The 17,482-nt window shown below is 33.5% G+C and overlaps 1 protein-coding gene across 4 annotated transcripts in view; it reads left to right on the forward strand.

Annotated features, from left to right (window-relative positions):
* The window catches only part of LOC135125605 (Kruppel-like factor 1), a 30,768-nt gene extending 18,540 nt beyond the window's left edge, over positions 1–12,228 (forward strand). For all 4 annotated transcript variants that reach the window (XM_064051246.1, XM_064051248.1, XM_064051245.1 and 1 more), the window contains exons 2-3: positions 11,183–11,271; positions 11,327–12,228. In XM_064051246.1, coding sequence (XP_063907316.1) covers positions 11,196–11,271; positions 11,327–12,189 — 939 coding nt within the window. In that variant the 5' untranslated portion in view covers positions 11,183–11,195 and the 3' untranslated portion in view covers positions 12,190–12,228. The remainder of the gene's footprint in view (positions 1–11,182; positions 11,272–11,326) is intronic.
* The last annotated feature ends 5,254 nt before the right edge of the window (positions 12,229–17,482 follow it).

Below are 17,482 nucleotides of genomic sequence, written 5' to 3' on the forward strand. Positions count from 1 at the left end.
AGGCCGTTTTAATTATAGGCGTGCACAACTGTGTCCGCACGCCAATCAAGGTCATGCGTATGCATTCAGAACAAGTGGTTGCTCGAGATTTTCGACATATGCAATTGGTACTCGACGCCTATGTACAGGTGTTGATTGCACATTTGAGCAAGAATTCCATCGTCCCTTTTCTTTTATATGTTGTGTTTAATGATTAAATTAATATTATGCTGTTAATAATGAGAAGTCAAATTAACAATTTACTGCAAAAAGTGGTAGTCGAAATTAAAGTAGAACTCTAAGACTACTTCCACCGCAAAAATCATCAGAAAATTAACACGCGGTCTAAAATTTAACATGGGAATCTTTGTGGCCACTTTTAAAAACGATGCACTGTATATAAGTAGATTTATTTAGATATCTTACATAAGACAACTGTTTTCAGTCCGTGACTTCAACATTTTGTTACATGCATCGCCATATAAAATTTCATAAATATTAATCATCAGGAAATCTTTATGCAAGAAAAGCAACGTCTTTTATAACACTTTGCTCACGCTGAGGAAATGAAAATAAAATTTTATAATTTCTCGAACACTTTGTTATTTTTACTTCCCGAGCGTAAGCAAAGGAAGTATTGTTATCGAGTCCGTCGGCCGGTTCTCTACTTTTACGTTTTCTCGATCTTTCATGACCCCTAGAAGACGAAGAAATAGGTCTCCCATTTCCGTCTGTCTGTCCGTCTGTCCGTTTGTCCGTCTGTCCGTCTGTCCGTCTGTCCGTCTGCCGTCCCGGATTTTTATTAGACAGATAATCTCCGAAAGTACTCGACCGATTGTTGTGAAATTTTGTACTTATATTAAGAATATCATGTAGATGGTAAAACGGTAACCAAAATTTGTCTAATCATCCCCACCACTAATGCGATGACGTCACTTCAAAATTGTACATAGTAAATGGGTTTTCGATTGTATAAAATAACATAGTCCTACACATGTAGTTTACAACTCCGAATCGACTTTTCACCCGAAACGTCCAGATTTTTGGAAAAAAAATCAAAATTATAAAACAACATTTTGAAATTTAATTTTTAATTTGCTAACCAGAATGCTCTGAAATGTTGCAGATGTTTTAAGGCTATAAAGAGCATCATAAATCTTTAGTCAAAAAATATTTGCTTATCCCCTCCAAAAAATTGATGACGTCAGCTCGAAAGTTTGCCGAATAAATCATATCTAAAATGTACAAAATATGATGAGTCTGTACTTGTTATTTATCACTCCATTCATATTTTTTGGATTTGCATATACAGAGTGACTCAAAAAAAATTAATGAATGCGTAAATTTATTTTACTGATTTACTCAGAAACTACAAAACCGAATGCTTTGAAATCTTGCAGATGTTTTAAGGTTATAAAGAGCATAATAAATGTTTAGTCAAAATATATTTGCTTATCCCCTCCAAAAACGTGATGACGTCAGCTCGAAAATTTGCCGAATAAATCATATCTAAAATGTACAATATATGATCAGTCTGTACTTGTGATCTATCACTCCATTCATATTTTTTGGATTTGCATATACAGGGTGATTCAAATAAATAAATGAAAGCGTAAATTTATTTTACTGATTTACTCAGGAACTACAAAACCGAATGCTTCGAAATCTTGAAGATATTTTAAAATTATCATAAGCATGGTAAATTTTTGATCAAAATGTATTTGGTCGTCCCCCCTAAAAAATTTATGACGTCACCACAAAATTTTGCTGAATAAATCCTATCTAAAATGTACAAAATATGGTGAGTCTCTTCTTGTGATTTATCATTCCATTAAAATTTTTTCGATTTGCATATACAGGGTGACTCAGAAAAATGAATGAATGTGTAAATTTATTTTTTTGATTTAATCAGGAACGACAAAACCGAATGCTTTGAAATCTTGCAGATGTTTTAAGGTTATAAAGAGCATAATAAATTTTTATTCAAAATATATTTGGTTATCTTCTACAAAAAACTGATGACGTCAGCTCAAAAGTTTGCCGAATAAATCGTATCTAAAAGGTACAAAATATGATGAGTCTGTACTTGTGATTTATCATTCCATTCATATTTTTGGATTTGCATATGTAGGGTGACTCAAAAAAATTAATGAATGCGTGAATTTATTTTATCGATTTAATCAGGAATTACAAAACCGAATGCTTTGAAATCTTGGGAATATTTTAAAGTTGTTATAAGCATGGTAAACTTTTGTTCAAAATGTATTTGTTCATCCCTCCTAAAAAAATTGATGACGTCACCCTTAAATTTTGCTAAATAAATCCTATCTAAAATGGAAAAAATATGATGAGTTTGTACTTGTGATTTATCATTCCATTGATATTTTTTAGATTTTTTTAAGAGGTGGTTCAAAAAAATTAATGAAGTCAATTTATTTTATTGATTAAATTAAAGGCAACACTTATTATTAGTATTACATTGGACCAACCCAATTTGGTAGACACAAAATTTTTTAAAGTAAAAACTCGGTTGAAACATAAGGGTAGCACGCTTATTTACATCGACTTTAACATTACAGACCTGCATTTGTTTTATGCGCTTACTTGGTTCCGCGAATGTGGAATAGACATGTCTATAATCAACCAATTGTGAATTTCACCGTCAAGAATTAAAATAAAACCCAATGTTTTATATAATAAGCGGAAGTCGAAGCAATAAAACCGATGGTCGTTTTGTTTACAGTTTCTTTGTTTGACTCTCACGTATGCTGTTACGCTTGTCATCTTAAATTAAGAATGTTTATACATAAACGATTTTCAGTTGCCCCTCATATTACTAGACAGCGGATTTGTGTCGGGCTACGTCACGATTATAGGGGGGGACGTGCTGGATCACCGGGTGATAGATAATCACTAAATTTAATCGGTAATAATTCCATAAATATAATTAACGATTTATTAATCAAACGGCTAAGTAAATGAGAACGGGAATTAACAGCAGAGTGCAACGAAACAGCGTTATTCTAATCTCAAATAAACGAAGTGCAGTCCGCAACCGCAATGAATTCGCATCCCGTACGAGCCGTACCGAGTTTGGCTTTGCCTAGCCCGACAGAAATCCGCTCCACACCGGCGCCGTATACGTGAGTAAATTGTTTCGTTATTTTATTGATTATAAGAAATCAATATTCTAAACGACCCAATTCATTTTCCCGAAAATTTGGGAATACAATAATTTTATTCTTAGTATTACACTACATCTATCCCAACTGATATACGTCCTTGCAAAAATGTTGATGACGTCATCACAATTTTTTTTTTAATTCCCACTACAAAAATGTAATGAGAAAAAAAAAAACACAATAGGCATGCAGTCGTCAAGTTTCCGACAGCGAGGGAAGTACTGTCTAAACTCTTTAGACCAATTTTTACATTTAATCTTCATTGCACTTCCTTCTTGATTCTCTACCTCGCAATTCTACATATTTGTTTTATTTTCATTTATATGAAGTCCGGACTCTCTAGCTGTTTCTTCTATTTTCCTAAATATCTTTTCAATTAATGCTATGTTAATTAAAACGTCATCCGCGAAGGCAATAAGCTGTTGTTTCCGATAAGATATTGTTCGTTCAGTTTCTATGCCACTCTCCCGTAATATAGCTTCTAAAGTTATATTAATAATAATTGTTACGTAAATTATTTCACCCTTTCTGTTTGCCAAATTTGTTTTTGCTCTGAGTACATTTATTTTATTGTCGAAGCTTTTCATTTTGATGATATGTGTTTTTTCATTTATTTTTCGTATAATATTTATCCGTGCTGTCTGCAATTCCTTTTTCATAAATTCCTCTATGGTCTCTTTCAAGTTTTCCGTGGTATTCGTGTTTATTTCCAAGCCCTTGATGATTAGATTGCTTCTCCTGTTTTCTATTTGACATATCTCCAAGGCCATTTCTATTGTCTTTAATTTCTGCTGCATTTCCTTTACATCGCCTTTTATTCCTGATTTTCTTTTGTCAATTCATTTATTTTTTTTTATGCTCGTAGTTCTCTTTTCTGATTTCCTTCACTTCCGCAGCCATGTTTTCCATCATTGCTCTTTACTCGGTCATTTCGTTCGTCCTTTTTCTATTTCCCTCCAGTATTTCCTTCATCATTTCTCTTATTTCCTTGTTTCGATCGTCTCCGTTTTTATTCTTAGCATCTTCCTCATTGTCTTCACGTTTCGTCTTGAAATCTTCCGATGTGTCGCTGTCCATCATTTTGTTTGTACCTACTCTTTTCCTATGTTACGGGCACAGAGATAGAAAAGACTAATCCAGATCGACTCTTCGGAGATTAATGTTTCTCTCTGTGCCACTGATGTTTTGTTTATTCCGGCAACGCCTAATTTTTGCTTTATAGAGGTTATCACAGGACAAAAATCGCAAATTCAAATTGGATAATTTGCTAAAGAAATGGTATTTTGTTGGACTACACTTCGAGGACAAAGGAAGTTGTCTCAACACAGATTCATAAACCACAAGTGCAGGAATTTCTTATTTTATAAAACTTAAATAACATTTTACTAGTGTAAGTTTTGGAAAGGACGAATTTCCTGACATTCATATAAAATTTGACAACAATCGGTACAGTAGTTTCGGACATTATCTGTATAATAAAATTTAACACAGGTAGACGACAGACAGTTGGAAACGCGACACATACTGTTTCGTACTCTTCGTCGGATGGATCCAATAAAAATTCAAAAGTCTCTATTCAAAGCAATGGCAGTGCACTAATAGTCACTCTCGATTTTTGCTGGTATCAACAAATAAATTTTTAATAATTTTAAACACACTTTAAATGAAATATGGTAAATAGTCTATCCTGGCTTGGTTGTAGTAAAAACGGATACGCAGATAGGTTATTTCAAAACAATTTAAATTTGTGTTGTCACAATAGTAATTTACACAACTAGTTCGGGATAGCCTGCTTCCCGCATGAACGCTTGTTTGCGGCACGACCGAAGGGAGTGCCGCATTTGCGTGAATGCGGGAAGCAGGGTCACGAACGTGTTGTGTACAATATTTTTTGCAACGAATAAACCTTTAAACTGAAGAAATTAACTGTGAGTTATTTATAAACAATGGAGCCGTCAACACATCACAATGTTGACACTACGCGAGTATTTTAAGGTTACCATGGCAACGGGAAGTTAAAATGCACGTGTGCGGGAAGTTCGAACTCCCGCACCCTGGTGAATGCACGAAAGCCATCAAAAAAGAGCATGAGTGCAAAAAAAATAATACGCATCATTTCGCCAGAACCTGTTTTTCGAATACTTGGTTTTTGCATCCTCGCTAACGCTCGGCCTGGTAAATTCGCTTCTGTTCGCAGAGGCCTAATTTCTGACCTTGTGATGCAAATAGCTATTGCACATCTGTTTCCAATTAAGTAGGTATATGGCAACTAGATGTATGTCTCTTCATTTAAATAATAATTTATATTTGTTTATAGTGTGGTCACCTACATTTCAAATTTCAAATTTGGCGCTACAACTACATAGATGGCAGCAGTGAGGAGGAAGCAGTACGGGACACGACGGGTATCTGAACAGAATATTAATAAAACCGCTCGTTCGAAGATTAAAAATTAGTTTTACTAAAAAACCGACTACAATTTCAGGTGTGGGATGAACGACCTTAACATCGGAATGACCAATGTCCGATTTGTGTTTGTGAAGTGCTGATTCATGGAATAGTTACACGGATAAATGGTAGAAGAGTCAAGCACGTGGGAAATGTGAGGTTATGTCAACTCATCACGTTTTTCATAAATGAGAAGATGGCAAGAACCCTCCAAGAAGTGGAGTTGTGTGACGACGCTATTAAGAATGGTCCTTATGCATCGGTACGTACGCTATACGGCCTTGCCTTTGACGACGGTAGTCGGTTGAACAGAAAGAAGCTGTGTCAATGGACGGGTTTCCCTTTTGAGATCGCATCAGATGACTTCAATGAGAAAGTGGATGAGGTAGTGCAGAATTTTACGATCGCAGAACTTTGTGGAGTCGGCCTTCTACTGGGGTTGAATTGTGCAGGTACTCACCAAGAAGTGGCCGAGAGAATTTGTTCAGTGTTGACTGATTTTGATCTGTTTACACAAGAAAGAGTTGTTCAAGAACAAGAGAGTGAAGACGAGGACGACGAAGATGATCCGGTAGACAGTGATGATGGTCGAGCAGGCGCGGCAGCAGTCCCTACGTTCACCATGTCTTTCAGAGACATCGAAGATTCCGTACGCACTTTTAGTGGTGATGACAATTATGCAATCGAGACTTGGGTCGCAGACTTTGAAGACATCGCTAAACTTATGAAGTGGTCGGAACTGCAGCGACTAGTTTTTGCGAAGAAATCATTAACTGGGCTTGCTAAGTTATTTATCCAAAGTCAGAGGAATTTGGGTACATGGAAGGACTTGAAACGCAGGTTATTGAGTGAATTTTCCAAGAAGGTGAGCACTGCTGAACTGCATCGCATGCTGAATAATAGAAAAATGAAAAAAGAAGAATCTCTCCAGGAATACTTGTTGAAGATGTGTGAACTCGCTTCAAAGGGTCAAATTGAAGAGGAGTCAGTAATCGAATATGTCATTCAAGGTATTAACGATGATCCTGAACACAAATTTTTGTTGTATGAAGCTAAAACTTTTGTCGACTTAAAGAAAAAAATTGAAGTTTATGAGAAGATTAGAAAGACCCGTACACCTTCGACTCAATCTGTTGGTCAACGTTTCCGAAAGCATAACGAAAACAAAGGAACTTATTCTCCGGGGTCTGTAGGAGCGAAGGGCAGTAGTAAACCCCCTCCAAATCAGAACATAATTAGAAGATGCTATAATTGTAATGGTGTGGGCCATTTCGCCTCAAATTGTCCAATTCCGGTGAGGGAAAAGGGTTCCTGTTACAATTGCGGTTCAAAGGAACATCAGAAGAGGAATTGTCCAGGGAAGAAAAAGGAAGACAACACCACCAATGTGATATCAACCGAGACACAAGATCCCTATATGGTAAACGTTAAGATTAATGTTAAAGATGATTGTCAAACCGAATGTAGCTATAATTTGAATTCATTAATCGATACAGGTAGCCCAATTTCAGTTGTAAAAGTTCGGTATGTCACCGAAAATAATTTCAATGAAGGTCTAAATCCAAATTTAAATTTCGTGGGTGTGAATGGATCGAAGCTTGATATTTTGGGTATTTTTAACACGGAAGTATTTGTTAATGAAACTGTTTTACCCATAAAATTCTATGTAGTTCCTAATAGCACCATGTCCTTTAACGCTATATTAGGTAGAGATTTTCTCAATACCAAGGGTTTCACGTTTACGTTAGGAGATCATTTAAAAATTATTTCAAACGAATTTGAGAAAGTAAATAACTTTGACGAAATTTTACATGTCGATTTTAAGGTAGGTGAAGAAATAAAAAGTAACAAAGAAGTACAAATCAATCCTTGTTTAGATTATGATAAAAAAGTGGAAGTTTTGGAAGTGTATGATAATTTTTATTTATGTAATGACTCGCCAAAGATTGATTGTAATTACGAAATGAACATTTGTGTTAAGAATAATCAACCAATCTCTTTTAGACCACGGCGTTTATCCTTTTCTGAAAAAGAAAAATTACAAAACATGTTAGATGATCTATTAGAACGAGGCATTATTAGACCTAGTAGCTCTGATTACTGTAGTCCAATTGTACTGGTAAGAAAAAAGACAGGTGATTTAAGGCTTTGCGTTGATTATCGCGAATTAAACAAAATTACTATTAAAGACAACTTTCCTACTCCTTTGATAGAAGACAATCTGGATCGACTTCGAAACAAAAGATATTTTACGACCCTTGATCTTAAGGATGGTTTCCATCATGTTCGTGTAGCAGAATCGTCGATTAAATTTACTAGTTTTATCACACCTTTAGGGCAATTTGAATATCTTAGAATGCCTTTTGGGTTAACTAATGCCCCAAGAGTTTTTAACAGATTTATTAATTTAGTTTTCAATAAATTAATTCGTGCAAACAAAATTATTTTGTACTTAGACGACATTCTAATAGCGACCAACAGTTACGAAGAACATTTAGATATTTTGAAAGAAGTATTTGGTGCAGCCTCCCAACACAATTTGCTTTTTCGAATTGATAAATGTGCTTTTCTTATGTTTGAAATTTCTTATTTAGGATATATAGTAAACAATGATGGCATCAGACCTGATCCGAAAAATGTCGAAGCAATTTTGCAGTATCCAATTCCTACAAATGCTAAGGAAGTTCATAGGTTTGTTGGTATTGCTAGTTATTTTCTAAAATTTATAAATGGGTTTTCCGTCCTTACAAAACCTTTATATGACTTGTTAAAAAAGAATGTTGAGTTTCGGTTTGGTGAAAAAGAACTTGAATCATTTGAACAAGTAAAAAATCAATTAGCTTCTTATCCTCTTTTAGCTGTGTATGATCCGCATACCCAAACAGAGTTGCACTGCGATGCATGCACATCTGGGTTTGGAGCTATTTTACTTCAAAAATAGTCGTCGGGAAAGTTTCATCCTGTTTTTTATTTCAGTCGTAGGACGACCGAAACCGAATCTAAATATCACAGCTTTGAATTGGAATGTTTAGCCGCTATTTATGCTATTAAACGATTTCATATATATCTCTTCGGTATACATTTTACGATTGTCACAGACTGTGATAGTTTTAGGCTTACTCTGAATAAAAAAGATATTAATGTTCGAATTTCTAGGTGGGCACTATTCTTACAAAATTATGACTACGAATTGCAACATCGTCCGGGAACACGGATGATCCATGTTGATGCTTTAAGTCGAGCCAACAATATTTTAGTACTAGAGGAAAATACACTGGAACAAAATTTAGCTATTTCTCAAAACTTAGATTCGAGTATTCAAAAGGTTAAGTCTGAACTCGAAACCCGCGAAAGTACAAAATTTGAACTTAGGAATGGACTAGTGTATAGAAAGAGCAAAGGAAAGCTTTTATTTTACGTTCCTTCGTTGATGGAAAGTCAGATCTTAACTATGTGTCATGATAATTTCGGTCACGTTGGCGTGGACAAAACTATGGAGTATCTAAAACGCAGCTATTGGTTTCCTAGTATTAAAGAAAAAGTGAAAAATCATGTTCGAAATTGTTTGAAATGTATCACCTTTTCACCAATTGGTGGCGCCGTGCCGAGTGAGTTGCACAATATCCCTAAGGGAAATAAACCCTTTGTCACCATACATATTGACCATTATGGTCCATTAGAAAAAACTTCGACAGGTAAAAGATATATTTTTGAGATCATTGATTGTTTCACTAAATTCGTAAAACTGTATGCAGTCAAGAGCACCAAAACTTGTGAAGTAATCAATCAGTTAGAAAATTATTTTAGGCACTATAGTGTATCATTACGTCTTGTATCCGATCGGGGATCCTGTTTTACCTCTAATGAGTTCGAAAAGTTTGTTCAAGAACATATGATTCAGCATATTAAAGTCGCGACGGGGTCACCAAAATCAAACGGTCAGATCGAAAGAATCAATCGAGACTTAACACCAATGTTGTCAAAATTGGCTATTTTAACAAACAAGTGGGAGAAAGTTTTGGGAACAGTTGAATTTGCTATTAACAATTCGTTTTGTAGATCCACTGATAATTCTCCATCCGTTTTATTGTTCGGTATTAGTCAAAACGATCCTAGCGATCCTTTAAGAAATTCATTGGGCGCTGAAGCTGAAAAAGAAGATGACTTAGCCGAGGTTCGAGAAAAGGCTCAGTCTCAGAATGAAAAGTTACAAGCATACAATAAGCGCATGTATGACCAAAAACATAGACCTCCTAAACCGTACAATTTCGGTGATTATGTGATGATAAAAAACATAGATGTTACACCAGGTATTAATAAAAAACTTTTACCTAGGTATCGTGGTCCCTACAAAATCAAGAAGTCATTAGGCAATGATCGTTATTGGATTACAGACGTTGAAGGTTTCCAAGTAACGCAAATCCCATTTGAGGGAGTATGTTGTCCTGAGAATATGAAGCTTTGGCTACAATAAGTTACAAAGAGATTAGTTTCATTTGTTCATTATTTCATAATGTTGTGTTTCTTAGTTTTGTTTCCACCTCGTTCTAGTTTTGACGCTGACATGTTCGTCTTTTAAGCCGTCTTTTAAGCGATTGGGTTTTCTAATCCATCTCTAATACCCTTATGATTTTTATGTGTCCTAATTACTTATGTGATTTATGTACTTTAGATACTTATGTGCGTCTTATCATTATGTTATTTAGGCGTTATATTATGTATTGGATTTATGTGACTTATGTTTTTAACATTTTATGTTTCACTAACTTATGATGTTTGTGTGACTGAAGTTTTAAGCACCTTATGTTTTCTGTCACTTATTATATTACGTACCTTATGTTTTACTTTGTGTAACTTATGATGTTTGTGTGACTGAAGTTTAAGCACCTTATGTTTTCTGTCACTTATTATGTTATGTACCTTATGTTTTACTTTGTGTATATGATCGGGACGATCATAATGTCAGGATTGGCCGAATTGTGGTCACCTACATTTAAAATTTCAAATTTGGCGCTACAACTAGATGGCAGCAGTGAGGAGGAAGCAGTACGGGACACGACGGGTATCTGAACAGAATATTAATAAAACCGCTCGTTCGAAGATTAAAAATTAGTTTTACTAAAAAACCGACTACAATAGTTAAAATTAATGCATCACATGTAAGTGTTTCATATCATTGTAATCGTAATTTCATAATCAATCAAGCTAAAATCAGTATGATTTTAGCTTGATTGATTTTTCTTTAGTATTTCAATGTTTCTGTCCGTTGTCAACTTGCTAAATTTTCAGTCGTCGGAAGTAGTTCAATTACAAGTAATTCAATACTGTAACGTTTAAAAATTAAAAATTAATTCAACATCGACAAAATCATTTCTTATATTCTGGCATTTTCTTATTTTACGAAGTAACGTAACCTTTAACTAATTTTAGTAATATTATAAGTTGGTGAAGACCCATCTAAACAAGTATTACTTGAAGATTGTGTCTCGTAAAACATTACTGACTTACACATCTTGAATCTATAAATACATATGTACAAATCAACCGAGTTTTAACTCAATATTTTTTTACAGTAAACATCAAAACATGAAAGAAAATTTCCACAATGACTCGTCACCACTGGATGACATACTGCTCCCTTTTTATAGTTGTTTAAGTAGTGGTAAGTATTCTTGATATTGTAGACAGCAAAATTTCATCACCATTACCTCTTACAGATAACGAAATCACCAAATTTACCAGTTTTAACTGCGATGACAATTCGAACAAAAGTTATCAGAACAGCCTTGATGAACATTTTGACAGTTTTTTAAACAACGAATTTTGTTCGGAGCATGTTACCAACGATAAATATAGCGAGAGTAATTGCTACTCTGTGTTAGGAGTAGATCTAATTTTATCCGGCAACGGTAACGAAGACAGCATCAGCAACAGCAACCAAAGCAGCGGCAACAGCAGCGTAGAAACCGTCGTCAGTTTAGATTCGTGGATACTAGAAGCTGTAGATAACATAGTTTGCAAGGATTTGTTAACCGACAGTTGCTTTGATTCTTTAACCCTTGACAACATTCAAGACACTAGTACAAACTTGCAGTCAAACGACTTGCCTGAAATTCTGAACATATTTCCACACATCACCGAAGAAAAAAATATCAAGCGGAGATCTCTTCTTTATGAACGTAGTATTAAAGTAGAAAAAACACAAAACGAGGATCTCGTTTACTACAACAAGCAAAGGAGAACGCACTTCACTTTGTCGTCAGAAAAGTACGTCTACAGAAAAACCGAAGACGACAGATGTTTTCCGTGTTCTGTTGATAATTGTGACAAGGTTTATTCAAAATCATCACATCTTAAAGCTCATCTCAAAAGACATTCGGGTGAGAAGCCTTTCGTGTGTAACTGGGAAAGTTGTACCTGGAAGTTTTCGAGATCGGATGAGTTGGCCAGACATAGAAGATCTCATTTGGGAATTAAACCGTATAAGTGCGAATTGTGTGAAAGGGCATTTGCGAGATCTGATCATCTTGCTAAGCATCACAAAGTTCACAAGAAAAAGATGGCACAGTATGGAAGTTAGCAGATCAAGAGGCGCGTTAGGTTTAATTGACTTTACCATACTTATTTGACTGAAATACAAAAAAATTAATAAAACTACGATTGCTTCCATTCAATATTTTTTTAATAAATTTGAAATGTTGATTAGCTTATTGCAGTAAATAAATTAATTTCACCACCAAAGTTTGTGATGTAGAAGTTCTGTATTCTATAAGTTACAATAATTAATTCATTAGTGGAACTGATGAGTTGCACTAAGAATTTTGTTAAGTCTACAGAGTCACACAGCCTTTGGCTTTTAGTTTGATAATAGCAAGCATCACTTTTATGTTTATGGGTTTTTAAGAGAGAATAAAATTTTTCTAAATTAAATATACATTTTTCAAATAATGTTTCTTTTTCCAGAAACTGATAAAATAACTTTATTCAAAAATATATTTATCTAATATTTAGAAGAACTTCTTTTATAAATTAAGATTACCTGACTAAACATAGCAACTGAAATTATTTACGTTTCACATTACATTCTCATTTTTGTTGTTGTTTGTCTTGTTTGGGGTGGCAAGCGTCTCAGACGGACAAACGGAAACAGGTAGCCTATTTTTTACAAACTCTAGCAGCCCTGAAACAAGTTCCCTAGCGTAAGGTAAGGAAAAATGTTTATACTTAAAAATTAGGAACTGCACCATATTTAAAAATGAAGATATAAAAATAGATAATTAAAATAAGAAGGTAATTCAGGGAAGGCTTTACACAAGTTAGTCGTATATTTCCTATTATATTCTAAATACACTATGATTGCGAATTTTTATCACGTCATATTTCAAAAATTATTCAAAATTTTGTCATAGTTTTTTAACACTGATATAACTAAAGGCTACTAATTTTAATATTGAGCGTTTATTGTAGTAGTGTGTTTAAATTTCTTCAAAAAAATGCTTTTGTTAGTTGGGCAAAAGGTGCTTTGAAATTTTCAACATGCAAGAGAAGCAAATTTAGAGTATGGTTTAAAATTATTTTTGCAATGAAGAACTATTTGACGAAGGTCTTTGCCTTTGACGTAAAAAAATTGTTTGAGGCACCCAGTAAACACAGTTGTGATGTTGACGTGACAGGTACGTACTCACAAAAGAACAATAAGTACATCGCATGATTATGTCTTAACGATATACCTGGAACGTAAGCTATATAACATCACAATGGAGTACTCATGCTATGTAACAAACACGTAATGTTGACTACATTTACTAGATATCTCATTATTATGTCGCAGCGATATAGCTTGCATATAAACATTTAAACATCACACTGTGGTACTCTTGTTATGTAACTAACACCTAATGTTAACTGCATTTACTAGATATCTCATTATTGTGTAGCAGCGATATAGTTGGCAGGTAAGCCTTGTAACATCACAATGGAGTATGTAACCAATAAGTAATGTTAACTGTCGTTACTAGATATCTGATTAATATATACATATACATTCTTCGGAATGTTTTATTTTTATTAGTTAATTATGCAAAGTGTTTTTCAGTTGATTTTACAAAATGGCATGTTAAATCGAAAATTAACGTTTCTGACAGGGCAACAGCAAAAAATATTTAAAAACATACATATCGAGTATTATATAGCTCTATTTTATATTTATTATTTATGTTTGTGTTGCAAGTAAATAGCATATTCATAAACAAAAGATGCTGAGTCTTAAAAAAAGAAATTTCTTCCCTGTCTTAAATCTTGCACAAGCGAGATGACGCCAATAGTGAGTTGCTCTTAATTTTTTTTTTTCATATTATATTTCCTGTAATTATATTTATTTATAATTTTATTTTTATATGTCCATAACAATCTGCGCTTTATAAAACAGAACAAGAGACTTAATGCACATAGTTTATGATCAGAATTAAAAAATGTCCCATCTAACAGGTAATACGAATTAAGACTAGTAATGAGACATTATTTTTTAACCTCTGCCTATACGTCACTGCCAAAAAGGAACAATTATACATATACAGAATTTTGAAATGAGCTCGAAAAATAAAATGATATATTTCCTTATTTTATTAATTCTAATGCAAAATATGTTGATCGGCAACAAAAGAAACAAAAAGAAAAAAATCGAAATTAAAAAACTAATCTATTTCAAGGTTAGCGATATCGTTCTTAAATAAAAATGAATTAAATAATTTCTTCACTTTGATCGTAAGGAAAACAAATAATAATTTCAATACGAAACAATAATTGATCATCGAGTTTTGTGTATTGACTTTCGCACTCAGTTATAGGTATATCTGTTTAACATTAAATTTTCAAAAGTTTAGATTTTTCCAATGTAATCTTGGGCTCTAAAATAAACTGGTAATGTATAATGTATAATTATAATTGAGTATTTTCGTGGTTGATCTTTAAATTATTATTTATTCAAAAAATTCACTTAATTTCATATCCAATATGTAACTAACTGAAAACTGATAATAAAGCAGCAGATATGACGAAATAGTGTAGACTTTTTTTAATGTCGGTAATAGAGTGTATGTATAATAAGAAGAGAGCGGAAAATATGCAGCAAAATTTTGGGAAATATGATCATATGACATGCATCAAATTTATGCAAATATGCAATAACTTTCTTAATATATGCAGAGATATGCAGTTGCATATGCTCCAAAAATAAAAAAAAGCGTAATAACCGAAGAAAATTTATTTACAAATTGCAAAAACACCTTACCTTTTATTACAAAAAATACATAAATCACATTGCAAAGTGTTTAATTAGATCTCACTGACAAATAAATGACATTTTTTAAGATAATATTCTTATACTCAAAAATAAATATAGGTAAACAGAACGAATTAAAAAATAGTAGTAATCGACTATTTAATTACTATTTTGGTAACAATTTATTTTTAAATATTTTTCGAAATATTCTAACAAAAATTGTTCCGGTGATTCTAAAGTATGTATTTGTAAATAGAAAAACTGCGTACTGCGTCCACAGATGTAAAAATACTTATCGGATTAGAGCAAGCACAACAAAACACAGTTCCTTCTTGAAGAATAAGTTCAGGAAAAGGTTTAATGCATAAATTAATTTGAGTTATCTACATATTGACACACATCTCTATCGCTTTAAACACTTAAATGCAAACTCACGATGAAAAATAATAGGATAACGTCCCTTCGACCACCATAAAACATACCATTAATACACTTAAGTAACGAACAATAGTTATTTATTATACAAGCGGTTAAAGTGAATGTTTAATGAGCGGTCAGTTTAAGGCGAGAGCGGCGTATGCCGCGAGCGCCTTAAGACCGCGAGTTACACATTCATTTTAACCGCGAGTGTAATACAAACTTTTATTTAATTTTGACAACCCCAAGTCCCAAATTGTGAAAAAATTGGTGATTCAAAGTTCACATTCGAGAAACGTCAGAACTGACAGCGACCAAATAAAAATTTTATATGCTTAGAATTTAGGTTACAATATCAGGTGTGTGTGTGTAGTATGTGACTCTGGCGACGGTGTTTGTTTATTTTAAACAAACTAAAATTATCGAAAAATTGCAAAATCATGCAAGATTCCAACGACAAAACTTGCTCCCAGAAAAGAGGAAATCAGAAAGTGTATCAAAAGTTCCTTAAATGAAAAGAGCAGCAAGGCACTGGAGAAATTACAGAAATGGTAACCATGGTTTTAAAACAGCAAAATAAAAATTTTATTTCGCTAGCGGTTTAAAAATTTTATGGCGCTATCGGATAAACCAAAGCTTTAGTGGCCTACTGACGGCAAAATAAACGTTTGTTTACATGTCAAAATTGAATAAAAATATTGAAATGAACGGTATTTCCAAAAGTAATTAGGACCCGAATTTACCTGGAAGGATGGCTTAACACCCAGTGGTTCCTCCAAACTACCATAAAACCCAAACCTTTCCCAGTTATTTGCAATATGATTCATGAAATTTCGTTTTTCTAGAAAAATGCCGATCGAATGGCTTTTTTTTTTCAAAGTAGCACAAAAATTGATAAAAATGCAAAATATGGACCCGTTACGTGAAATATGCAGCAGAAGGCAAATATATGCAAATATGCAATTTTTTTATAGCTGTATTCATTTTTAATTAGCATGATTCGTTCACATATTAAATATCAAGACTTATATGCAAAAAATAACGGATATGCAAATTTCATAAAATCCGCTCTCTAATAATAACCAATTCATCGGGTATGTTTCTGTTGTTGTCTTCGTTCGACACCACTGTATTTACAGTATTTAAGCAGGTATACGTTTCCGCCCCTAAAATCCCACGAACGGCATCCTTTGCCCACGTAAATACAGTAGGTACCTGAAATGAAAACAGAAACAGAAATAGTTTTACAACACCTTATCAAAATTTAAAAAAACCACTATGGTATTATTTGAAATTTATTGTTAAAGATTATATGGTCAATTAGATGTGGGTCGTCGTATTCTTTAAAAAGTGACCTTCGTCAGTGAGTTCGTAATGCTTAATTAATAATTATATTCAGAGCGAAAAATACAACGGCTTTATTAGAAATATACCAAAGACAAGTTCTTTTCATTGTAATAATTTCTAAGAATTATTTCTGTAAACTTGTTTACTTGAAATGTTATTTTGTAAGTACCTGCTTGGCAAATGATAAATAGAACATCTGTGAGGTGACCAGATTTCAAAAGTCCGAAATCAGAACATTAGTTTCCATTTCCATCGTAATCTGATATATAACTGCTTTGAAAATTTTTAGTTGTAATATACTAACAGTACTGACATTTGCTGACATTTAAAACAGTGCTGACAACCGTATCGATACAAGTTTTGTTCCCAATTTTTCACAAAATAAAATTACTATTCATGAAAATTAGTGACTTATCTGAGGATTTATCTTTATTCTTATCAGATTTATAGAAATCGGAACATTCACGGAACGAATGTTTTAATCGGAACATTTATTGGACGAAATTTGAAATCGGAATTATTAGAGTATTGAAATCGGTACACTTCCGATCAAATCGGAACGTCTGGTCACCTTAAACATCTGCGGTAATATAGGGAAGACCCAACGACACAAACAAAGCCATAAAAATTCTTTGCCCATTGTCCCTGAAACGGGACAAGGTTTTGAAGAGTTCATTCGTCGAATTTTGATTTTATAAAGACGTTTATAAAGCGATGATGGGTAGCAAAAGAACTAGAGAGTGGTTAATTTTGATTTTATTAAATTTATTTTATCTAATGAAAAAATAACGCTCAACTTCTGCATTTACTATCCACCAGATGTTTGGGG

Source organism: Zophobas morio, unplaced genomic scaffold (genome assembly GCF_036711695.1).
Source record: "Zophobas morio isolate AGI-343-1 ecotype UQ-CSIRO unplaced genomic scaffold, CSIRO_AGI_Zmor_V1 ptg000009l, whole genome shotgun sequence".
Lineage (NCBI taxonomy): Eukaryota > Metazoa > Arthropoda > Insecta > Coleoptera > Tenebrionidae > Zophobas > Zophobas morio.